At 42.8% G+C, this 26,030-nt stretch overlaps 2 protein-coding genes across 7 annotated transcripts in view; both read left to right on the top strand.

The window, feature by feature from the left end:
* The window catches only part of pamr1b (peptidase domain containing associated with muscle regeneration 1b), a 31,582-nt gene extending 24,520 nt beyond the window's left edge, over positions 1-7,062 (top strand). For all 4 annotated transcript variants that reach the window (XM_061677611.1, XM_061677610.1, XM_061677609.1 and 1 more), the window contains 4 exons: positions 2,564-2,630; positions 2,821-3,050; positions 5,645-6,003; positions 6,095-7,062. In XM_061677611.1, coding sequence (XP_061533595.1) covers positions 2,564-2,630; positions 2,821-3,050; positions 5,645-6,003; positions 6,095-6,658 — 1,220 coding nt within the window. In that variant the 3' untranslated portion in view covers positions 6,659-7,062. The remainder of the gene's footprint in view (positions 1-2,563; positions 2,631-2,820; positions 3,051-5,644; positions 6,004-6,094) is intronic.
* A 10,048-nt stretch (positions 7,063-17,110) lies between these two features.
* The window catches only part of slc1a2b (solute carrier family 1 member 2b), a 36,194-nt gene continuing 27,274 nt past the window's right edge, over positions 17,111-26,030 (top strand). The window contains exon 1 of one of the 3 annotated variants that reach the window (XM_061677607.1): positions 17,111-17,365. Coding sequence is in view for 2 of the 3 variants with exons in the window: in XM_061677604.1 (XP_061533588.1) it covers positions 18,468-18,514 (47 nt within the window). In the remaining variant the exon portion in view is untranslated. Of the gene's footprint in view, positions 17,366-18,415; positions 18,515-26,030 lie in introns of those variants that run through there. The other 2 variants (XM_061677604.1, XM_061677606.1) reach the window with 2 other exon arrangements.

Genomic DNA, 26,030 nt, shown 5'->3' with positions numbered 1-26,030 from the left:
ATTTAAGAGTCTGTTGGTAATATAATTGCTCCGTTAATTAAATGCACTCATGCGTTTCGTCGACGGAAACACACCACACTTCACTTTATTGCCAAACGTTGGCCACTTATGAAAACTAGTTTCTGAATCTCGCACACTTGCGCAACAATTCAGTCATGTTGGCTGCTTTGCTCAGTGTGTCATGGGCCTTGGGTTCACTCTAAATTGCTGTGTGAATATGAGTTTGAATGGTGGTTTGTTTTTACTATAAAGTATTTGTCTGGATTCTTGCCCAAAGTCACATGTGATAGGCTACATCCTCATCCGTGACTGTAATGAGCACAAGCGGTACAAAATGATGGATGGGGAGGATGTTTATTATTGTGGATGTAGCTTAGCCTGGAGGTTGGGCTTGAAGGCGAGCGCCTGGTGGCCAGACCTGCACTCATGGGGCCCGGCCGAGCACAGCCCAAAAGGGTAACGTGGGTCCCCCTTCCCATGGGCTCACCACCTGTGGGAGTGGCCATAGGGGTCAGATGCAGTGCGAGTTGGGCGGTGGCCGAAGGCAGGGACCTTGGCGATCCGATCCCCGGCTACAGCAGCTGGCTCTAGGGACGTGGAATGTCACTCCGAATCCGTTGGTGGACACCAACGGTGATGGATGCCATCAAGCTAAAGAAGGAATCCTAGCGGGCCTTTTTGGCCTGTGGGACTCCTGAGGCAGCTGATGGGTACCGGCTGGCCAAGCGGAATGCAGCTTTGGTGGTCGCTGAAGCAAAAACCCGGGTATGGGAGGAGTTCGGTGAGGCCATGGAGAAAGACTTCCGGACGGCTTCGAGGAAATTCTGGTCCACCATCCGGCGTCTCAGGAGGGGGAAGCAGTGCACCATCAACACTGTGTATAGTGGAGATGGGGCACTGCTGACCTCGACTCGGGACGTTGTGAGCCGGTGGGGAGAATACGTCGAAGAACTCCTCAATTCCACTGACACGCCTTCCCATGAGTCTTCTCTGAGGCGGGCTCTCCTATCTCTGAAATTCGCCCAGATTTCCTAAAGGCTCTGGATGTTGTGGGGCTGTCCTGGTTGACACGCCTCTGCAACATCGCGTGGACATCAGGGACAGTGCCTCTGGATTGGCAGACTGGGGTGGTGGTCCCCCTTTTAAAGAAGGGGGACCGGAGGGTGTGTTCCAACTATAGGGGGATCACACTCCTCAGCCTCCGTGGCAAGGTCTATTTAGGGGTGCTGGAGAGGAGGGTCCGTCGGGAAGTCAAATCTCAGATTCAGGAGGAGCAGTGTGGTTTTAGTTCTGGCCGTGGAACAGTGGACCAGCTCTTATGTGGTTCTGTTGGCTTCATCAAGCCGTGATCTCGAAGTCTCATTTAGAGTGAAATCTCTTACCCGGTGTAAGAAAATTTGGTTTGCAGGGAAGATCATGTGTCCTCCAGCAAGACAAAGACCCAAAAGCACACAGGAATGGTTGAAAAGGAAACAAATTACTGTTTTACCGATGTGATCTCCAACTCTCACTGGAGCAGTTCGCAGCTGAGTGTGAAGCGGCTGGGATGAGAATCAGCACCTCCAAATCTGAGAGCATGGTCCTCAGTCGGAAAAGGGTGGCGTGCCCTCTCCAGGTTGGGGATGAGATCCTGCCCCAAGTGGAGTTCAAGTATCTTGGGGTCTTGTTCACAAGTGAGGGAAGAATGGAACGGGAGATCGACAGGTGGATCGGTGCAGCGTCTGCAGTGATGCGGACTTTGTATCGGTCTGTTGTGGTGAAGCAGGAGCTAAGCCGAAAGGTGAAGCTCTCAATTTACCGGCCGATCTACGTTCCTATCCTCACCTATGGTCACGAGCTGTGGGTCGTGACCGAAAGAACAAGATACAAGCGGCCGAAATGAGTTTCCTCCACAGGGTGTCCGGGCTCTCCCTTAGTGATAGGGTGAGAAGCTCGGTCATCCGGGAGGATCTCAGAGCAGACCCGCTGCTCCTCCACATCGAGAGGAGCCAGATGAGGTGGCTGGGGCATCTGATTCGGATGCCTCCCGGACACCTCCCTGGTGAGGTGTTCTGGGCACGTCCCACCGGGAGGAGACCCCGGGGATGACCCAGGACACACTGGAGAGACTACGTCCCTCGGCTGGCCTGGGAACGCCTCGGGATCCCCCCGGAAGAGCTGGAAGAAGTGGCTGGGGAGAGGGAAGTCTGGACGTCCCCTGCTAAAGCTACAAACCTGCACTAACTGTTCTGGCAGTATTTTAAGGAGCATTTTAACATTTCAAGCAGCCATACACGTGTAGAAATAAGTTAATCACTGCTATTAAGACAAAAACAATCCAAAACTCATTCTTAACTTGCAAAGGTGAGTCATGTCACAGATGCATCTGGTGAAAGTAACATCATATTATATTTGCAGAAGATTTCTGCAAATATTAGCTCTGCGTCTGCATCATATCAGACTGTCTAGGTATACCAATTGTGGTCGGTAAGTGTTGGATAATGCTGTGTAATGAATGAGAAAAAGACAGCATCACAGAGAGAGGTGGTTTTTATTTCAGCAAATCTATACATGTGTGTTCCAGCGTGTCGGGAGCCCAAAGTTTCAGAGTTGGTCAGACAAACAATTCTCCCCCCGCAAGCACCATTCAGGTTTGTTGCTGCTGTTATTTTTTGTTGTTTTAAAGTGTATCTTAAATTGAAACATTATTATTATTAAGAAATTAGCGCCCACCCCCCAAGCTTCGATGATTAAAAACAACTTAACTTTCATTTTTCACAATCCATAGATGAATATGCAATAAGTACTTTTGCACGGGTTTTTCCTCCTCTTGTGCTTTAGAAAGACGCCAGTACATAAGCTGTACTCGACTGCAGTGGGCCGACAAATCCAGTCTGACGGCCCCACCAAAGGGCCACCATTACCTTCACAGTTGGCTCCGGGTTTCCATCACCTTTACACACATATCGTGTATGACTGTGCTTCTCCGTACTACCACCACAATGGCAGCACTCGGCGGACTTGTCTCAAGACAGGGAAATGGAGTGGGCGCCATGTATCTTGTTCACCAGGTGAGGGCAGCAACGGTCCATAATGTCATGGGGCCGGGGTACATTTAACCCATCATGGAACACTTGCTAAACTGCTACTATTTGGAGTCATTTGAACGTGGTCATTAAACGTCCCTTAATTACGAGGGTCAAGCTAGAAGTGTGAGACCATTTCTACATTTAGATAGATGGCAAGAGACCATAAATATACAAACAAGCCCATTGGAGCAGAAATAAATGACAATAATAAGCACATGAAAGCTGGCATTTATAAGAAATACATAGACCCTTTAATTGCATATGCATAATAAATCCCTTGAGCTACCTGCACGACCAATCGATATTTTAACATTAAGAGAGAAAATGATCTGTTTTAAGGACCACTGGCCACCAGGTCACTATATGGTAAAATTTTCTGCATTATTTTCATGCATTGAAATAAAACAACTGGTTGGCACACCTGTCTCACAGTTCTAAGGACCCGGGTTCAAATCCGGCCTTGCCTGTGTGGAGTTTTCATGTTGTCCCCGTGCCTGGGTGGGTTTTCTCCGGGCACTCCGGTTTCCTCACACATTCCAAAAACATGCAGGGTAGGTTAATTGAAGACTCTAAATTGCCCATGAGGGTGCATGATTGTTTGTTTGTTTGTATGTGCCCTGCGATTGGCTGGCGACCAATTCAGGATGTACCCCGCCTCTCGCCCAGAGTCAGCTGGGATAGGCTCCAGCACGCCCGCAACCCTAATGAGGGTGAAAGTGGAACAGAAAATGGATGGAAAAAAACACAGCAAGTAAATACAGTGAACCCCCAAATATTTGCAGTTCAACGCCCGTGGATTCACATATTCCCAAATTTAAAACCATGTTTTCATTTTCTTTTATTTTTCGGAAGTGGGGAACCAATTAACTGCCGTTTTTCATGGAAAACACTTATTGGCGGTACAGCCACTCTTATTCAAGATTTGTTTTGTGTTTAAAAATAAATAAATATATATTTATATACATACATATACTCCCCCACCCACACAATAAAAATAAACAAAAAACATTATTTTCGGTATTCACGGTGGTACCTGGTCCCTATCCTCCCTTCGAATAGGCTGGGTCCACTGCACAGGTAATACAAAATGATCACCAAAAAATACAGTGTCCCGAAACCTTTTAGCTGTGTACTTCTTTGTGGGGGGGTGGGGGGGAGTCACTTGTCTTTCTGTTTATGCTATTATTATTATTATAAAACTGTATATATGTTTTTTTAGCATAAAAGGACTTTTCAACCATTTGGTAGAAGCTCATATTTTAAAAACTATTTAAAAATATATATATAACTGCCCATAGGAAATATAAAATGCAAAATGCTTTGTATTGGTTGTTAAACAATTAATGCTTCAACATATCAAGGCATTCTCTAAACTCTCTCAGCTCAGTTTATATAGCTCTTTCACAACAGCCGCAGCTTTAACAAAGCCCTGTACACAAAGCCACAAAACACAAAACAATAACAATAATACTATCATACAGTTTGGGTACAGTTTGGGCAGTTTTCTGTTCCAGAAAGACTGTGCCCAAGTGCACAAAGCAATTTCCATAAAGGCATAGCTGGTGTGGTAAAACCTGACCAGAATTTGGTAAAAAGTCATTTAGAATAGTGGAAGGCGGCACGGTGAGAGAATGGTTAGAGCATCTGCCTCACAGTTCTGAGGACTGGGGTTCAATCCCCGGCCCCGCCGTGGGGGAAATTGCATGTTCTCCCCGTGCCCGCGTGGGTTTTCTCCGGGCACTCCGGTTTCCTTCTACATCCCAAAAAACATGCATGGTATGTTAATTGGAGATGACAAATTGCCCGTAGGTGTGAATGTGAGTGCGAATGGTTGTTTGTTTGTATGTGCCCTGCGATTGGCTGGCAACCAGTTCAGGGTGTACCCCGCCTCCTGCCCATTGATAGCTGGGATAGGCTCCAGCACTCCCACGACCCTTGTGAGGATAAGCGGCTCAGAAAATGGATGGATAGAAGAATAGTGCAAGCTGTTATAGCTTTAAGGAGAGGGCCACTGGTGTTTTTTTGGCAGTTGGAAATGGCCCGATCTACAAATATTTTGTCCTCCTAATGTACTTGGAACATACAGTATTTCAAAGCTGAAGAGAAGCATATTGCGTCTTGTTTTGATCAAATGTTACCAATTTTGCAGCAGGCTAATCACAGACAAGTCTAAACATTAAATATGCTAATTCATTCTGTGGATGGTGAGCACTGGTTTGAGCAACTTTTCAGGAAATTTGTAATTGTATGTGGTAATAATACACATTTACTTTGTAAAGATGGTCATCAATAATACATGTATTTTACAATGCTCCTTTAATGAGTCTGAGACACGGCACGGCTTTTTTTATGATTCATATGTTTTCCTAATCGGAACTACTTTGCATTTTGGTAGACGTGTTTCAAAATAGCAATACTCTGTTCTTTGAATAGTTAACACATACAGATGAGCGAAAGAAGGTTCAACAACGCTTTGTGTTGACACCGTTTCAATGTAAGCCACATTTACCCTGTCCTCCCGCTTCATCATAGTCTTCCCTATCTATCCTCTCATCCTGTCACCTCTTCTTTGGCAGTGTGTGGGAAGCATCCAACCTTTAACCCTGAGAGGCTGGGAGAGACTCATTGGCCTTGGCTAGTGGCCATCTACCGCCGCTCCACTAATGGTGCAGAGACCAAGGTGACCAAGGCAGATAGCCACTCTGGATCTGTAAAGAAGGATGACAGCGCAAGCGCTAGCAACCATATCCGGGCTTCTGACTGGCAGCTGGTATGCAGTGGGGCTCTGGTGAACCAAAGGAGTGTTGTGGTTGCAGCACACTGTGTGACACAGCTGGGGAAGGTTTATCCTCTGGATGCAGCTAAAATCAAGGTAGTGGTAGGGAAACACTATCGGGCCGATCACAGGGAAAATAAAGGTCTCCAACACCTGAGGGTAAGTTCTCAAGAAATTTGCCAAAGATCAACTTTTGGAGCTTTGTGATCAAGCTCTTCAATAACAATGACATTTTCTCTTTCTCTCAAAGGTGGCCACCATTGTTATTCACCCAAACTACGACCCCCATATTCTTGACTCTGACATAGCCGTCATCAAGTTACTGGACAAAGCTAAAATTGGAGAGAAAGTGCAACCCATCTGCCTGTCAGACTTTCAGGGTGAGGGTGAGATGTCTGGACAAGGGCTTGTGACAGGCTGGTCCCCACTTCCTGACTCAGGTTTGGGTGCTGATGAAAAAGCGAGAGTTGGCGTTGTTCACCTCGCTGACATCGTCCCATGCGAGCAGCAATACGCCCGTAATGGCGTTCCAGTCAGTGTTACTGACAACATGCTGTGCGCAAGTCAGAAGCCGAACTATGGACCCTCTAACATATGTCCCTCCGACACTGGGGGAATCCTTATCCTCCCTGCACTCACTGACAAAAAGGAGAATCCCTCTGTCATCATTACTCAAAGGGGAAACAAAAGATTTTGGAGACTTCTGGGACTAGTAAGCTTTGGCTATGACCATGGGGAATGTGATCCTGAACTCTATACAGTCTACACTCATGTAGCAAGCTTCAAAGTCTGGATCGAGAATAGTATGAAATAGAAATCTTCTTAAATGACTAAATATTGAAATACTATCTAGCTTTCTGTTCTGCTACTTTTGTTTTCCTGTCCATTCTACTTACCTTCTCATCTCATTTTTCTAGTGTCTTGCACAAGGACAACACTGGACCACACAGTGCTCTAAGTGAAGGGATCCTCACACATTAAATGTTATTTTAATCAGTCTTTGATCAGAAGACGTCTTGTTCGTCAGTCTGAGGTTACAGACTTCAAAATGACAAGTTCATCCTCAAACAAGGATGCAATCTATTGTATGTACACATCGGTATGTACTGTATATACAGGATATTGTAATGTATTGACTTTAACATTAACTAATATGACTTAGTGATGTACATATTGTATTAAAAGACAGGAACAAAGATGTTTTTAATTAAAGAAAGGAAGGGAATTCTGGTCAGTGGTTCTTTGTCACAGTGTAAAATGCCATACATGGACAGTACTGTATTTATACAACTATTCATACTTCGTAAAAGAATGAATTACATTTGATGCTATGAGGAGAAAAACCCTCTGCCTGCTCTCTGAAGTCTGTGTTATGAAGCAAATGAATCCAGGTCAGAGCAGCACCAATTCCACAACCATAAACGGAGCACATTATTCACATATCATTTCACTTCTCTGTGCTCAAATTAAATCAATTACTTCCAATCTGACACGCTTCCATTATGCAGTTTGCGTATTGCAAAAGGAGGCAATAAAAGTACATTTCCATTCTCTGTTCAGGAGCTGCTTGGTGACATAAATGTTTAAATTGCAAACCTCAGGCAGAATGTGTCATTAACTCCCATGTCATTGTACCTGCATAGCGTATTCTTTTAAGGACAAACACTCATCATTCATTGTTAAGAAGTATTACCAATTTGTGGCACCCTGGGCAGCAAGGTGGTGCCTGTGGTTAGCACACATGCTTCACATTCAAAAGGATCTGGGGTCATATGGCTCTGTCCTTTCTGTGTTAAATTTGCTGTTCTGTCTATGATTGCATTGGTTTCTCTCGATTACCACAACTATGGACAACGTCGCTACGCTTGCCGGGAAGTCCACGTCTACTCCTTGGTATGCTGGCATATCAGCCAACCTATAACGTCATAATTGCTCAACGGAGTGATTCTCAAAGTACTAGTACTATTTCCAATAGTGGTACGCGGCCTCCCTCTAGTGGTATGCAAAACAATCACGAAATTAAATGTTCAAACTGTGCATAATGTTAGTGGCGCCTCTTAAAATTTGTCTTAAATGACATTTTTTTTAATCCTGTACACTTTTGTTAAGTACAGTTCACTTGTATTTAATTTTTAAGTGGCTACAATACATTTGCATTAAATATTTTAGAACTGTTTAGGTACAAATTACTTTTATTGAGGTACAAAATGTTACTTTTATATTCAGTAAATTTTTTATTGTACTATTATTTAAGGATAGTTTTTAATTTTCTTTTTTCTACTTTCAGCACAGTGTTAATGTTCCAACTCTGCATAATGTTACAGTAGTTTACTATCCATCCATCCATTTTCTGAACCACTTCTCCTCACTAGGGTGCTGGAGCCTATCCCAGCTGTCATCGGGCAGGAGGTGGGGTACACCCTGAACTGGTTGCCAGCCAATCGCAGGGCACATACAAACAGACAACCATTCGCACTCACATGCACACCTACGGGCAATTTAGAGTCTCCAATTTATGCATGTTTTTGGGATGTGGGAGGAAACCGGAGTGCCCGGAGAAAACCCACACAGGCACGGGGAGAACATGCAAACTCCACACAGTCGGGGCCGGGGATTGAACCCGGGTCCTCAGAACTGTGAGGCTGACGCTCTAACCAGTCGCCCACCGTGCCGCCAGTAGTTTCCTATAATATCAAATATACTTCTTAGGAATAAAACCTCTGCCTCATTCTCAATTAACATGCCTACTACGCAACTGTCATGGTGGTACTTGGAGAGCCTAGTACTTTTTGATGTGGTACTTGGTGTCAAAGTTGAAGAAACATTGGCTTCAACCATATTATGTTAAAAAAATATTGTTTATGAAATAATCACTGCAGCGTATATGGGTTAAATAAAGATGTAATTAATTTAGGAGAAAAGAATGAGCTGGAAGCGACACCTGCATTACCTCCGATTTAGCATAATTTTAAATGACAGCGTTATAAATCAAGCTGTCATCATCAATCAATCATGGTATCGATTAAGGGGGCACCACAGCACTTTTTATGTGGATAAAATTTAGGAAAAGTGACGATAAACCTTTTATCAGTCTTGTAATCTGAAGGTTGCTACACTTTATGACATTTTGATAAGAGTTCTCGATGGCCAGAAGTTTCTTTCCTCGAACCCAAACACACACAACAATGCAGGTAGTGAATTTTATGGAAAATGTAATAATCTAACATGGGGAACTTACAGGGAAACAATACAGAAAAACATAAAACAAACAAAGTACAGACGTACCTTGGCAAAGGAAACTGACTTGTGATGTGAGATTGGCAGAATGAGCGTGTCGTGAATGCATATAGCAATATGAATCCTGTTCTTGGTAATTTAAACCCAAATATGCACTAATCTGTACTTTTAGTAGACCGCAATGTTGGATTTGCGTGTCTTGAACACGATTGAGGCAGGCAGGTCAAGCTTCAGAGTGTTTGGCCAGCCCGGACCGCACGGGGAACAGGTGCATTTGGTGGAAAGGAAAAAGAAAGAAAAAGGAAAAAAGGAGACCAGAAAGCTCCCAGGCAGGACGTCCAGAGCCCGGGTGTCTCTGCTTGCAAGACGTTCGGAGCGGGCGCACCCCGGGGTGAGGTCAGGCCCCCCAAAAGGGTAGCCCGGAGCGCTTGCAGGATGCTCTGCAGTCGGGGATGCTCCAATGTGTCCTCGCCACCACACGGTGAGGTGGGCGCCCTGCCTGGGTCAGTCTTCAGCAAGTTGGTCGGGTGAGACAAGCGCTGACTCAGAGAGCATAGGTCCGGTCTTTTTATGGCCGAAGCGAGCCAAAGGGGGTGGTCGCCCCCCCCCACTCGCCCCCCTACCTTTCTCTCCCACCACCTTCGGGGCCACCAGTGAAGCTGGACCGGCCTGAGTGTTTCTTTTCATTTTAGGATTATTTTGTGGTTTAAAACCAGTGGAATAAAATATTAATGATTGGATTTAAGATAACGAGACCATTTTCCTGCTTTGCATTGCCCCACGCCCATCCTCTTTAATCCCTGTAATGAATGTTTCAAGTGTCATGTGATTTGTTGCGGACACTGTAATATTTGCAAGGTGCCATTTGTGTGGTGTTGAGTGAAACATTTCACCTGGTTCAGTTGACAACAGATTGGACATCAAACCTTAAATTTTGCAGAAATACATTCACTGGTGACGTTCATGTAAAGTTCTTAAAATATAAAATCCCAGTCAAGTCCGGTAACGGCTATGGTTAATGAACCCGCGTCTGCAGTGGCGTTCCGTCACCTGTGGGTGTCGCGAGCAGCCCGTTCATTGTTCCGGCTTGACTGGCGCAGTGGGGAGGAGACGCCTTCTATGGTGAGGGTCTGTGGGCTGGCTGGTGGTGGAGGTGAATTAGTTTAGTGTTCTGTTGCAAACTAGGTATCTGTTCTCTCCGCTTTGATGTGCCGGTGCTGGTAATTCACTTCGCGTCGGCGTGCAAAAGCAGATGTCTGTGGCTTGCTTTTGATGATCCCAGCTTGTGATTCACTTAGCGTCTGTATGTGAAGTTGAGTCTCGCCACTCTGCGAATGTCTGCTAGTTCTACTTTGCATTGATCGGTAGCGCCTACCTGAGGGAAGGAGCTGGAAGAGCTGGTGACTGGGATGTGGAGGGTCCGAGAGGATTTTGCACGCTCTTGTCTTAGTTCTGGCAGCGTGCAAGTCCTCAAGGGTGGGTAGAGGGGTACTGACAATCCTTTCAGCAGTTTTGATTGTCCATTGTAGTTGGAGTTTGTCCTTTTTTGTAGCAGCACCAAACCAGACTCTGATGGAAGAACACAGAACTGATTCGATGACCGCTGTGTAGAACTGCCTCAGCAACTCCCGTGGCAGGCCGTGCTTTCTCAGAAGCCGCAGGAAGTACATCCTCTTTATGCTGCCTCTCCACACTACGTTCGCGGGTGACTTGAGCCTATACCAGCTGACTTTGGGCAAGAGCCGGGGTACACCTTGAACTGGTCATCAGCCATTCACAGGTTACATATGGGCAAACAACCTTTACCATTTACATTCACACCTATGGACAGTGTATTTAATTAACCTGAGAACCATGCTTTTAGAATGTGTGAAAAAGCCAGAGTACTCAGATAAGACGTATGCAAGCACGGAGAAACATGCAAACTCACACAAGGCTGGAACCAGGATTCAAACCCGCAACCTTAGAACTGTGTTTTATACATTGGATAGCAACATTATACAACTTGCCGAAAGCGACAGTCACCACAAATAGGATTACATCGGAGAGTTTTTCGTTACAAAGAGGAACCAGACAAGGATGTCCACTCTCACCAATGCTATTTGCAATATTCATCCAACCTCTTGCTACCGCTATACGTCAGAATGCTATTAATAAAGGTATCTGCTCGCCAGTGACAGAACACAAAATCAATCTGTATGGTGATGATATTCTTCTTTTTTTACAGGAACCCAAGTCTTCTCTTCAGGCGGTCTTCCATCTCATTAAAACATTTTCACAAATTTCAGATGACTCAACTGGACAAAATCAACAATACTCCCAATAACAGCAAACTCATGGAATCCTGCAGATCAAATTCCAGATTACCCCATTCCTGTAGGAAACATTATGTATTTAAGTTTTAATACTTCGCCAAAACTCACAGAGCTAACCAATCAAAATTACAAGCCACTTCTGGAAAAAAATCACAGCTGACTTAAATCGCTATATCATTACCAGGAAGAATAGCCACAATAAAAATGAAAACCTTACCTCAAATAAATTATTTATTCTCAATGATTTCGTTTAAGACCACATTTAAATGGTTTCAAACGTTAAATTCTGCCGTAATAAATATTTATTCAAAAATTAAGAAAAATAGAATTGTTTATCCACTCTTCAGAAAAGTAAACAGAAGGGATGCCTAAATTCTCCCAACTTTAAACACTATTAATTAGCTAACCAATGACAATACCTCATCAAATGGATCCACCACAATAAGCAGCAGCATTCTTGCCTAGAATTGGAAGAGATAGACTGCAAGAACATCAATTTATTTCCACAAGTCTTAAATGCCATAAATGCTTCAAGGACCCACCTTAACGGCTTGGTAGAAAAGTTTAAAAGTTACAGGATCTCAATTAGCCACCAGTATGCTCTCATATTTTTAGGACACGTGATGAACTGTTCCAAGATTTCCAAATAGCAGGCGGAAACCTTCTTCAATACAATAAATTAAAAGCAGCAATAAAGAAAAGAATACCAACACTCCGGAGCACCCTCGAACCGCCGGAGTTTGTTAAGCAAATAGTGAAGCTTCTTCCTCAAAGGGAAAAAAAAAATCTCTCAAAAGTTTAGAATGACAAACAACACAAATTTACAGTTTATACAATATAAAGTGCTCCATTGAACACACTTTACTCAGTACACTATGCATAAAATGGGCTTCTCTCCATCTAATATATGCGCGCAATGCACCAAAAATACCCCAGACACCTATTTTGATGCTATATGGGAATGCACACCAATTCAATGCTTTTGGTCTTCGGTTACACAGAAACTCTCTTATATTTTGAATGGCATGATTCCACTTTCCCCAAGATTGTGCACACTTGGCGACTTAAGCACAATCGACCTCGTGAAGTAGTTTCTCAGTGCTATAAAAAACACACACACCTTTTCCCCCCCTCATTTATATTGTTTTAATGGTACATAAACCACAAAGGTGATTCCATATTATTTACATAACATCGTAATAGTAATAAAGCAATGATTCTGTGTCCCAATTTTCTCATGGACCGCATCTTTAAAAGACTTTCTGTCTTCCTGCACCCATTTACTCAAGTTGTATAATGGCTCAGCATATTCCCATGTTTCCCTGTGAAGAGTCGTGTCCACTTGGACTGTTCACAGGCCCTTGTTGGCTCAGGCAGCTTCATCAGTAGCACTATGGGCTACACTTTCACAGAATGTGCCTGGCCTGGGAACTGGGATGAACCCGAAGGAAAAAACACCTCGATGATGATGGGATGATGAGATGAATGGATGGTTAAATGCTTGAGCAACGGAGGTGCAAAATACTTAACCCAAAAGTTCAAATCCTAACAATTTTAGGGTAGTTCCCTCCATGCCTTACGTGTTTTGATTACCATCAGAGATGTGAGCTAATGTGTACTTTAATTTTTTTTTTTTTTTTTTCAAATGTGCCTAACACAGTTCCGTTTATAACATTTGACAGATGAAAAGATATCCCTCTTTCTTTAGCTCACAAATTCCATCACTTTCTGGCAGCTGTGACATTTTCCCGTTTTGCGAGTTTTTTCTTAAAAGTTACTGAAGTTTGTTTTAACATGACACATTTCAAAACATTCCATATAGCACTGAAATGTGCAACAAAATTAATTCGATAAGTTGACGGTATGTTTTTACTTCAGTGGGTGTTCCAAATGGAACCTGTGCAGCTGATTAACTCATGGGTAATATGAGGTAAAACCAGCCAAATTAGCAGAGAAAGTTATGAAAATATAAAATGTATTGAAATTGAAATATAATTTAAATAATTATATAGTGAAATAATATTGACCAGTCCAGGGTTTTCAGCCATTCTTGCCCAAATCCAGGTGGTTAAGATTTCATTTAAACCGGGATGAGGACAAGCAGTAAAGAAAATGGATAGATGGATACACAGTATATCACAGACTCTAAAGTTAAAAATACATTTTTGAAAAAGTATTGTATTTTGCTTCAACAATTGTTAAACGTTTTAGATATATATATTTTTTATCTATATGTATAGATTTAAAAAATCAATTAAACTTGTAAGTAGAGGTTAAAAAAATACACGTAGCAATTTGTCTGTATTGACGGAGTGGGCCAGCAGTTTTTTCATCCATGGGTAGCTTGAAACAAATGGGTCACATATTAGGCACAAATGGCTTGGCTCCGGTAGTCCCGTTGAGGTTACAGTGAAGGTAGGAAAGCGCACTATACACGTAAAGCCCATTTACCATAACAATTGCAATTGCCATCGGGGCCTAATACAGGTTCAAGTGTGAGATAGTCAGGCAGCAATATGATTTATCGGCAACCCTCCATGTGCAGTATTCTCTGAGCTGCACCTTAACTGAGGAATCTATGAAAGACTGAGGGGGGAGTGGGAGAGTGAAAAAAGCACTGGTGGGATGAAACATGAATGGAATGACTATTCAGTTGACTGTACAGCTTTATGTCTTTTGCTATGGAGACTATCAACATTTAATCATCACATCTCTGAAGGACAGCCTGAGAAAATAGAAGATGGGTCTGCTCAGGGTAGTATCATATGTGGTATTGTGTGTGCATTATAAAGTAAAAAGTGATACGGAATGAAGGATATGTGGGGATTTTCTGTGTACTACACACGGTACCTGAGATACAATTGATAAAATATCATTGGCAGGGCAGCCATTGTTGTTTTCTGTTCGGTGAAATGGATTAAAAAGAAATAATAGCCTGTAATTATCCGTCATACTGTATTGCAGTCAGGTTCATTAAAATGTGAGGTTAAATGATTGTCTGTGACTGATGAGCAAACGTGTCTTAAGTGGATGATGTTTGGTGTTTCTTGGATTTTTCATTCATTTGTAAAAGGAGTTGAGTGTCGCCCAAGATTTGCACGGTATGGTAGCGGAGAAAGCTCAACGCAGAAGCAAAAACAAGAGCATGAACGCCAGTGCATCACCACAACAGAACAAACATGACCCAGAGGAGAAGTAGACATCAGTGTGACTATATTATTTTGTGGATTGGTGCCGACAATTGTAACATCATCGAGGCTTTTTTAGATAGTACCAACAGATTTGAACAGATTATTGAGGAAATATGCCATAGGGGCCAGAGAAGAAATCACTGGAGTTGAACACAAATCCAAGGTGATTTTTCCAACAATCATTTATCACTGTGGACACTGATGCACCTTTAGCAAACAGGTGTTCTACCTCAGTGGAATATATACAGTATATTCCTGCAGTTGTGTCGGTTACTCTTTGTTGACTCAAGGAGAGTCCAGCCACAACTGAGCACTAATCATTTTCATATCCTTGTATTGTCTGAAAGTTTTGCGTCATCCCGTCTTTTTAATCATGTTATGTGTATCTTGGGTATCCGGATTGATGGCAAGTTGAAATCTTTTTGAGCAAGCTTATACAGAAATAAATGGCGTCTGCTTCAATACTGTAGGAAGCAGATAATACAAACTACATTTTTTTGTTTTATCAGGATGGAGATTTTATCTACTGTACATTAAAACTACTTGAAACAGTTTATCAGGCTGCTTCTTTGGTGTGGTTTACAACCCATCTCTTTCAACTGTACCAGTATGTCAGTTGGACATCATTGTCACTGAAAAGAGCATAATACGGTTATCTGTTTATTTATAAGGCCTTTCTTCCTAATCTCCCTGCTTATTTAACAAATTTGCTTCGCTTTAAAGGAGGTGTTCGGCAGAATGCGTGACTTACAAGGTGTCAATCATTTGTTGTGATCTCACAAAAAAATAACACTTCACATTTAATAACACATTTACTGTTAAAGTAAGTTAGTAAAACTGTATTACTGATAAGGTGCTTTTCTGGGGTGACAAGGTAACAGGTCAGCGTGAGGCCGGGGGGGTGTGCCCACGAAAAATTTACTCACGAGTGCGTGACAAATAATTGGCATCTCCTTCTGTGTCTGATTGGTTGTTTTTCCTCTGGCGTGGTGTTTTTGTGTATATAGAATTAAAGGCAGAAAATGGGGCCAAAGAGCTGATTTTTTTTTCACAGATAATATTCATCATATGTCAAGTCATAATGACTGTTTTAACCCTTTTAAAACGACGGGGTTCACCGTTCACACGGCGACGTATGTGTATTTCAAATTACCGTAACTACCTTGCTACTTCGTGCAATTTTAATCATTCAAACTGCCCCTGAAAGCTGTGAAACGAATACATACAGTATATCTATTATTATGGTGCTAAGAGTTAATGAAGGAGAAAAATGTGATTTTATTTTTATTTTTTTAATTGCAGACTCCCCTTACTCCACACAGGCTTATAATTCCTTAACTCTTAATATCCCCAATGTTAGGACTGAGGTTGGAGAATTTCGTATTGAGTATTTTGCACCATTCAAATGGAATAATCGTTTGTCAGAGCTCCAAGAGGATGTTTTGATCCCCTATAATCATTTCAAGTACTTTCTTTCATGGACCTGATGCAATATGAATATACATATACCTTTTTAAATTGTAGTTTTGTAATTATTTTCTTTTTTATGTTTGTACCTTTCCTTTGTATGTTTTATTGTTTTATTGTTTGTTATGAGGGTCATATAGAGCTTGCTCTCAACTGACCCTCCCTGAACAAATGAATCATCCATCTATTTTCCATACCGCTTATCCCAGCTATCACTGGGCGAGAGGCCGGGTCCACCCTGAACTGGTCGCCAGCCAATCGCATGGCACACATAAACAAACAACCATTCGCACTCACATTCACACCTACGGGCAATTTAGAGTCTTCAATCAACCTACCACACATGTTTTTGGGGTGTGGGAGGAAACCGGAGTGCCTGGAGAAAACCCACGCAGGCACGGGGAGAACATGCAAACTCCATACAGGCGGGCCGGGATTTGAAACCCGGTTCTCAGAACTGTGAGGCGGATGTGCTAACCAGTTAATCACCGTGCCGCCAGTCTAGTACTCATACTTTTTTAATTCACACTGTTGTAACTCGTGCGGAATGTGACGTCTTATTTCAGCAAGACGTCACATTCCGCACGAGTTACAACAGTGTGAATTGTCAAGTCTTGCTGACTTGGCACTTCACACTGTTATTATTATTATTTCAGCAAGAATTGGCAGAATAATAATAATTCTAATAATTTTCAATCATTTTTGAAATGCTTTGATCAGTCCTTCTCGTTCCTTCTAAAAACCAGCAATAACTACATTTGCATTTATATTTTGTCCTGTGAGTTTGACAGTAATGGCAAACGATTTGGAACTAAGTAAATCAAAATGCATGCTTGAGTTGTATTCTGGACCTCAACTTGAAGACATTTTCCTAAAATTTAACTTTTATTTGAGAACCCCTGACCTGGTTCGAGTGCTTTATTATTTTGGGTTGTATCAACTTTCAATTGGATGAGAAATAAGCGCGCGTGAGTCTGAGAGGGAGGAGATCAGGTATAGCTTGCATCTTCCACCAACTGGAGATGGCATCCCTATTGAGAGGACACAAAGAGGAGGGGGCGGGCGCATGCGAGTCCGGGAGTCAAGCGCCGAGGGGTGAGGTGAGGCATAGCTCATTCCGTGGGCTCGTCTAGCGGCACAGCTTCTCGGATTCTACTGAGACAAAAACCCTCACCGCGATCTCACCGCCGAGCGCTCCTGTGGTGGACCGCAGTGGCTCGCTGTGCTGCTTCAGCCTCCGTGACGCGGATGCAACTAGAACCTGCAAAGAGGCTGCACCGAAAACTTTCTTTGTTGAGGTTTGGAATAAAGGTAAGATGCTGCTTTGGATGTGTTGAAAAGAAACACGCCGCGATGCTCAACAGCGCGTAAATTGGTTATTTTAATGCCATTGGCACGTGCATTTCAATGAATTTTATTGCCTCTTTTTTTCTGGATGTACGGCGCGCACACAGTAATGAAGAAGGCGCGCGACACATTCCATCAGAGCTGCCTGGACTTTCATCCATCTGGGTTCATTCATTTAAAATATTCAGACATGCATGTACGATTGGAAGCAATTTGTTGCAGATGATTGATGCGCCTTAGCCTTTATGTCCTTTCACACAGAATAACACCACACGGAAATGTTTAAATGGGACGTGTGTGCATTTGTTGCCACTTTGTTCTTGCAGCACTTAGTGTTGGACTTGCTGTTTTATCTATTGGGAAGAAACAATGTCTGGCTTTGCTTCATTTCAGACATCAAAACTGAGACTGGGCATTTTTCATGTCAGTCATGAAAGTTGTTTGTGGTTAAATTAATTCAACCTTTAACCATGAGTAGTCTGGTTTACGCTCATTAGATGATCATGATTTTGTGGCAGTGGGATGATAGTTAATTTGGTTTCATAGCAAGATGCATCTACGTTAAACTAATATCACTGTTTCTTTGCAGAAAAGCATTGTGATCATCAACACGTTGGCTTATTGTGGTAAAATAAAATGTTGTCACCAAGGAAATTCAATCAATGAGTAACGGAAATACCTTGAATGGAAACACAGTGTTTATATTATCATTTAACATTTTGTGTACACCAAACAATTCATTTGAACAAGCATTTTTTTAATTTATTAATGCACAGAATGAAACGCCACTCCTGCAAAGAAAAGTGAATAATCAAAACCTTTTAACCAGCCACTTTATAGGTGCCAATGGTTGTTGCCCATTGCCCCTTTTATTTTAAAACACATACACACGGAATGCGCGTGCGCACACACACATGCACGCACACACTGTTTCTCAACAGCGGCACCAATGTCACCATGGAAACCAACACTCTTGGCACCATCACTTGATCGCCTCCAGCTCACCAATTTAGAAAACGTGCACGGGGTGTGAGAGCGGACACTTCTGTCAACAGCACATTGATGGATGCGCCCATCATGTGGATTTGGATTATTAACAAGACCTTCTGCCCGGTGAGACTTACTGGCTGGACTATGGCCATTTTGTCACAGGGGTGGGATCTGAAGGAAGCTGGCGTTCGGTGTAATTGCCGGGAGAATCTGTATTGAAAAGTGTCCATGCAGCTAATGCGTTTTGTCCTTTTCCCAAAGGCTCTTCTCTAAACTACTGTACTGTGGCATTTTTTGCCTTACATGAATGAGCACAGAAATCCAAGGCACATGCCGAAAGGCGGGATGAGTCATTTCGATTTATAAAGGCCAAATGTATATATTGGGGCGGCATGGTGCAGAGGGTAAGCTACCGGAGGGTCGCATGTAATGTGGGCTAAAGACACTTAACCCACATTGAATGTGGTTAGATTTTTGGTGGTGGTCGGAGAGGCCTTAGGCACAGAATGGCAGCCCCGCTTCCGTCAGACTGCCCCAGGGCAGCTGTGGCTTCGCAAGTAGCTTACCGCCACTAGGGTGTGACTGTGGAGTGAATGAATAATGTGTGCAATTGTAAAGCGTCTTTGAGTGCCTTGAAAAGCTGTCTGTAAGTGGTATGCATTATTATGATGATTATTATTATATCTCCGTGCTTGTGTGTGCGTGTGTGTGTGTGTGTGTGCGTGTCTGTCATAGTGAATGATCAATGGGAGTTCAGCAGCCAAATGGATTATGCACATATATTACATCTTTTTTTAGAATAAAGACATTACTGTCAGACGACCTATTCACTTGTTAAGGATGCCACTTTAATGTTCAATGTTTACATTCTTTCATTCATTCCTCTTCTATTCACTTTATCCTCACTAGGATCGCGGGCGTGCCGGAGCCTATCCCAGCTATCTACGGGCGAGAGGCGGGGTACACTCTAAACTGTCGCCAGCCAATCGCATGGCACATATAAACAAACAACCATTTACACTCACATTCACACCTACGGGCAATTTAGAGTCTTCAATCAACCTTCCCTGCATTTTTTTGGGGGGGGGGGGGGGGGGGGCGTGTGGGAGGAAACCGAAGTCCCTGGAGAAAACACACGTTGGCACGTGGAGAACATGCAAACTCCACACAGGCGGGGCCGGGATTTGAACCCAGGTCCTCAGCACTGTGAGGCGGACGTGCTAACCATTTACTGTAGCGATCAGAGAAGCTTCTTTTTCATGCCCATGGTGAGGTAAAAGGGCAGCACAAGGATCATGTAGGTGCAGCATATGTCACCTGCCTGGAGGGGACCAACACTTTATCTCGCTTCCGCTGTTCGGCGGAAACAAAATTGTATTCTACATACAATTCAAGCTGGATAAAAAGTGATATCAAGTGAAGTAGTCACAAGAATTCCCCATTCACATGAATGTTGTGCTTTCCATTCATGGAGTTCCTACTGTCATTGTGTGGCATCCGCTGCTTGTGTAATCCTCCTGGGAACACACGGATGATGCCAAAGTGTCGTCCAACTCCTTGTTTCACTCTCTCCCACCCTTGTGTTTGTCTATACTGCTTCTCATTTTCTCACGTATGCACTCCTAAATGTTCTCAGCTAGGTTTCTCTATTTTTTTTTTCATTTCGCTTTTGTATGGTTTTGCCTTAATATCAACCAATTTCTAACTGTATTCATGTGCTTGAGCTTGTACTCTTTAAATTTATGTTCACTGGATTCGTAGTATATGGATCTGCCAACCTTTTTTTTTATTTTTTTTTTCGCCAATGTAGTATCCGTGTTTTAGTTCTCAGGGGTCTGCACACAGTGGGGTCTCTCCCATGGGTTGAGCAAACAAAAAGCTTGGCTCCCTTCACTTCTGTTTGACTGCACAGGAAGAGCACAACACGAGCATTCACCACAACAGAGGTGGCTGCTCGGCGGCAAAATGACTTTGGCTTTTCCTTAGTTTTGCTATGAGACAACTGCTATTTAACAGACTTTCAACAATGTTATTACATATCCTTAATTTGTGAGAGATTTTATGTCATTTAAATACAAATACCAGATCTGCAGCACATCTGAAGAACTCCAAATTAGAATATGTACCAATGCATTAAAATAGAGAGTGAGACAAATATGGATAGTACATTCTTTTTCTATATTGATTATCCTGTTTAGGGTCACACTACAGGATGGAACATATCTTAAAATATTTAGAATGAAGGCAGATTACATCCTGGACTGGTTGCCAATCAATGGTGAATGGAGCACACAGTGGGCATTATTCCTATGGTAACTGGACAAAGGTCAGCTCCAGTCATGGAAAAAATTGATAAGACCCCCCTTGTTTCTTCAGTTTCTTTTTCAGGTTTACCGACTGGTACATCTAAAGGTCCACTTGTTTGGACACATGTAATGATAACAACAAAAATAGTTCCTAAGAGTTAAATTTAAGAGCTGATATGGAGCCATTTTCCATGGTTTTCTTGAAAATAACCAAAATCACTGACGATACGATGAAGCTTACGCATGTCAAATAGTACAAAGTATTATGGAATCAACTGCATTTTTGTGGTGTTCATTGTATTGTTCAGGTAATATACCTTTAGGGGTGCCAGGCGTTCCAATGAACAAGAAATTGAAGAAAACAAATGGTCAAATATTTTTTTTTCCAAGACTGCACGACTGAACTGTTATGCTACCAATAGCCCAGATACAGTAAAAGTCAAAGATACATGAGAAAAATAACAATTCCCCCCCCCCAAAAAAAAAAAAAACATTCAGTGGACGGTTCCACAGCCAACAAAATACAGGATAAACAATATCTCATCACAGGCATCGTAACGAAGTTACAGGAGGAGGAAATTTCATATTTTTACCATATAGAATAATTATATACTATATATTATATTATATTATATTATATTAACACAGTTAACAGTTCAAATGAAATTACTATACTATATTAATATCGCTTAAGACAATGGTCCGTTGCCCCTTTCCGATGTCATTACCAGCCAAAAGATTCCTCGTTGACCCCCAAATGCACTTTATTGAAAAATATGGTACATTTCCAAACCATCAATACGAGTGAGTCACTAATAAAATTAGATCCTGGGTGGGATTGAGCATGTGTTTACGTTGGTACAGCAGACGCATCCTTTCACCACTGTCCACCACCCACATCCCTTTGGCACCTGCTCCATCAGAATTCAGGTCAGCAGTGGGAGTCACGGAATTGCTCTGAGAATGAATGGTAAAGGGGTTGGGGGTAAACGGAGGGAGGGGTCTCATTTTTTATTTTTTTTCTCCTGACACCAAGACCAAGCTGCTGAGAACAATCTGCCCTTTGTTTTGAAACCAAGAATCATAATTGAAGGTCAGTACTGTAATTGATTTGCTCAAAACAAATATGAGACAATAGTAATACTTTGCTGGGTGTTGTCCATGTTTGTCTTGAGAAAAGACTTGACAGATATTTTAGGAAGATGGGGGAAAAAAACACAGAAGACATTTAGATATAAAGTAATGGTTAATACCAGAGAGACCCACTTAACACCAGAATACAGAAAACTTACTCAATACAGTAATCTAATGAGATAACTGAGGGTTTTTTTTTTGCAAACTAATATTAGTCTTTTCTTTTGACAAATAAATTCTGCCCTCATAGGAAAAGCTTTTGCAGCTGTCCTCCACATACAGTATTTGTCTTGAGAATATAATTTCGAGCCATTTTAGAGGATGAGCTGAAAGAAAATAGATGTTTTCCCATATATGAACGTATCATTTATGTATAAGTGATGACAAAAAAATTTATTCGAAATAGTATTTCAGGGCCTTACTATCGCTTTTTGCCTCACCCACCTTTCCTTTGCCCCTTTAAATCCTCAATGAAGTGCGCAATGGGCCTCTGAGCGAGGTTTGTGTGCTTCTTTGTTCACTCCGGGTGGATCGGCAGGCATTAATGTTCCTCTTGAGCATGTAAATGGCCTTGAGCTGTGGGAGCAAAGAGCCGAGCTGCCACTTGTCCGCTCGGATGCGGGAGTGCTTCATCACTTGTGGACATTTTCGGAAGCCAAAGGGGTCTCATGCATGAGAACTTAAGTACTGAGACCCCCCGACCCCCACCCCCTTCTTCCGGAAAAAGCGCTTTTTTTACGCTCGCCCTCATGAGCCTTTGCCGTCACCCTTTATACCCCACCGAGCTTCCCCTTCACTCCCCCATCATCATGCACCGCGCTTACCCCACGATGCTCAACCAATCATCCTTCACCGTGTGAGCAGCTCTCCGCCGCTGAGCCTATCACCATCCCCACAAGCCCAGCTGATAGAGCATACTGTCTAGTTTGTTTACCTCACCCACTTGTGCAACGGAACACACAACAATCCCCTTCATTGCCTGTTTGTCAGAACCCCCTTTCAGAACCAAAAGGGGTGAGAGGCGAAGAGGTGGAGGGGCCTGCAAAAACAAAAACGAAGGAAACAATTAAATCACCCCTCCTCCCCATGAACTCCGTGCTAGCGGTTTCCCAGCTCGATATTCTGTGAACTAACTTGGAAGCCTGTAAAGTGGCCCATTATTCTAGTTGGGATGGCGTGTTCCAAGAGCGCTCTGCCTCAATGGCTGATTAACACAGAGGGGTTTTTGTTTGTAGCTTTTGGCTCACTGCATTATACACTGCTTAATTAGGACTAGAATCTATCTATCTATCTATCTATCTATCTATCTATCTATCTATCTATCTATCTATCTATCTATCTATCTATCTATCTATCTATCTATCTATCTATCTATCTATCTATCTATCTATCTATCTATCTATCTATCTATCTATCTATCTATCTATCTATCCATCTACGGCAAATAAATATACCCTTATCCTTGCCATTAAGCATCTTGATAAAGTTTGGCAGCAATTTAAAATACATTATTACTTTTTATTACAGTAATTTTAGTTAATTCCAGCTAGCTTTTGCACTGTGAAGGATGCAATCCATTGTGACGTCGCAGAAAATCCTGGTTCATCACTTAGTCGTAGGATAACAGTCAGCCAGGATTTCGTGGAATTTATGTGGTAAGCTTACTCCCCCACTGAAGGGGCTTTAGTGTCCTCTGAGTGGGTTAAGGCGAGTGAGCCCCATGGGGGATGTAGCCGAGACGGAGATAAGTGAAACAGGGAAAATATGCAGAAAAATGCTTTTGCATGGATTTTGCTAATTATGTACAATAAGTATGACTGTTGATAGCGGCACAGTGGACGACTGGTTAGAGCGTCTGCCTCATAGTTCTGAGGTCCGGGGTCAATCCCCGGCCCCGCCTGTGTGGAGTTTGCATGTTCTCCCCGTGCCTGTGTGGGTTTTCTCCGGGCACTCCGGTTTCCTCCCACATCCCAAAACATGCGTGGTAGGTTAATTGATGACTCTAAATTGCCCGTAGGTGTGAATGTGAGTGCAAATGGTTGTTTGTTTGTATGTGCCCTGTGGTTGGCTGGCAACCAGTTCAGGGTGTACTCCGCCTCCTGCCCGATGATAGCTGGGATAGGCTCCAGCACTCCCGCAACCCTTGTGAAGAAAGGTGGCTCAGAAAATGGATGGATGGATGGATGGATGACTGTTGATGTGAGATAGTCTATTTCTAAGAAAAGGAATAACTTTGGATCTCATTTTCATAATGAATAGTGGTAATATTGAAATAAAAGCAATCACGCAATTCCAAGTGAAAGTTTAAAATAATTTAATGAAGTAAGTTTTTTGTAATTCCATCTTCTGTTGTCAAAAATGTATGTTATTGTTTTTGGTTGCATTCGTTTACCTTTGCCTTAGCTGATAGTGGATGTAACAATGCTTTGGGAGAACCCAACAAAAAGAAGGGGTGAGAAAAAAACGATGGAAAAACAGAAGCATTTAGTATCATGCTCAATCTTACGGTGCAAGAACAAATACATACACATGTGGGAAACCACATGTGTTTATGAATGCTATGGACCTTGTTGCCATAGAGAATGATGAAAAATCATAAATAATAGATCTCATTATTGTATGTGCTCAGTAAATGATACAGCCTTGGCTGTGGCGTATTATGGACCTCTCGAGTCAACTCTCTCTGGAAGCAGAAACAGCAGATGATTGAATATTATTTGTAATGTGGTTGTGGTGCTGGTGTTTATTCCAGTAAATATGCTCTTAGTATTTTAAGTGAGATTATGGCAAACAAGGTGGGTGTGAGTGCCTTACGGGTTCACCACGGTATTCGTGTGTGCGTGTAGTTGTCTGTCTTAAGCGCCTGATGTGATGTGTTGTGCATGTGCGTGTAGGAATGCCCTTTCTGTCAACACTGCGGGTTGGTGTAAGGAGAGCCTGGCATTGCAACTGCTACAGGCGGTGCTCAGTCCCAAAAGACTCCGGTGTTTAATTAGTACGAGGACATCCATCCTCCTTAGTCCTCTTATTGGCAAATCCTGAATGACGCTGAGACCTAGGACGAGGTCCAGCGGAGATTTTATGACAACAATCGACTGTGCAATATATTGTGCGCGCAATTACATGTTAATGTGCAGGAAATTTGCGAGACAGTCCACGTAAAGGCTTGTGATGTTTCTGTGTCTATGTTTGATAGTGGCAGGTGAGTCTATCGATGTATGAAATGTGACTTGTGCACTCATGCCGTTTCACAGGCGGCGCTGCCCAGCACAGCTGTCAGCTCTTTCTATAGCCAACAGATTCCCTGATAACAGACTCCCTCGATGAACCGTGCATGTGAGACACTTGTCGCGATTGCTTTGATCTGATCTCTACCTTCAATTACATTCCTAACTCTTCTTCACTTCTGTCCTTTGTCTCTATCCTTACCTTTATGAGCAGCCACACCCTCTGCCCTCCCCCCGTTTATTAGTCCCCTTCCTCCGTGCACGACTACACATCTCTCTGTGGCATTCCTCCTGCCTGGCCCCTTCTACCATTCCCTCTGTCTACTATACACCTCTCATCCTCTGTCATTCTCCTTTCAGCTATGCGGTGGATAATATTGGTGCTGTAGTAGGGGGTGGGGTGGTCCTGCCTTACCAGCTGATTTAATGAGCTCCTGTGTGGAATGGTCCGAAGCCATAAGAAGCAGTCCGCCGCCACACATCCAGATCTGTTTAACAGATGTGCCTTTTGCTAATGATAGTGGCACAGCTTTGTATTTGCGTGAACAGCCGCACATCTATAAGAAAGAGATGAGAAATGAGGATGCCAGGAATAGGTGTGAAAGCCCGCCACAGTGCAGAGAGAAAGTAATCATGAATATGGATGAGCCTCCTTTCTCCACTGGCCTTTCATCTGTGCTGCTGTAGGAGATTGATGGCAGTTTGGATGTGGGGGGGACAGTTTTCAAGGAACATCCTGAAAAACAAGGCCTCATATCAATACCACAAGAGGAATACCGATTCAACAACATACATGATAAAAGACAGTAAAGGGATGTGCAGACAATTTTCGGAATCATTTACTTCACTGGAGAAACTAGCAGGGAAGATGCCTGTGGTCGGATTACATTTCAAACTCAACATCTCTGATACTTCATGGAGATGAATGGGAATTATCCAAATCAGTCTATCCCAAACCCTCTCCAGCATAAT

The sequence above is a fragment of the Phycodurus eques genome, chromosome 5 (genome assembly GCF_024500275.1).
Source record: "Phycodurus eques isolate BA_2022a chromosome 5, UOR_Pequ_1.1, whole genome shotgun sequence".
Taxonomy (NCBI): Eukaryota; Metazoa; Chordata; class Actinopteri; order Syngnathiformes; family Syngnathidae; genus Phycodurus; species Phycodurus eques.
This window is presented reverse-complemented; position numbering and strand designations above follow the sequence as displayed.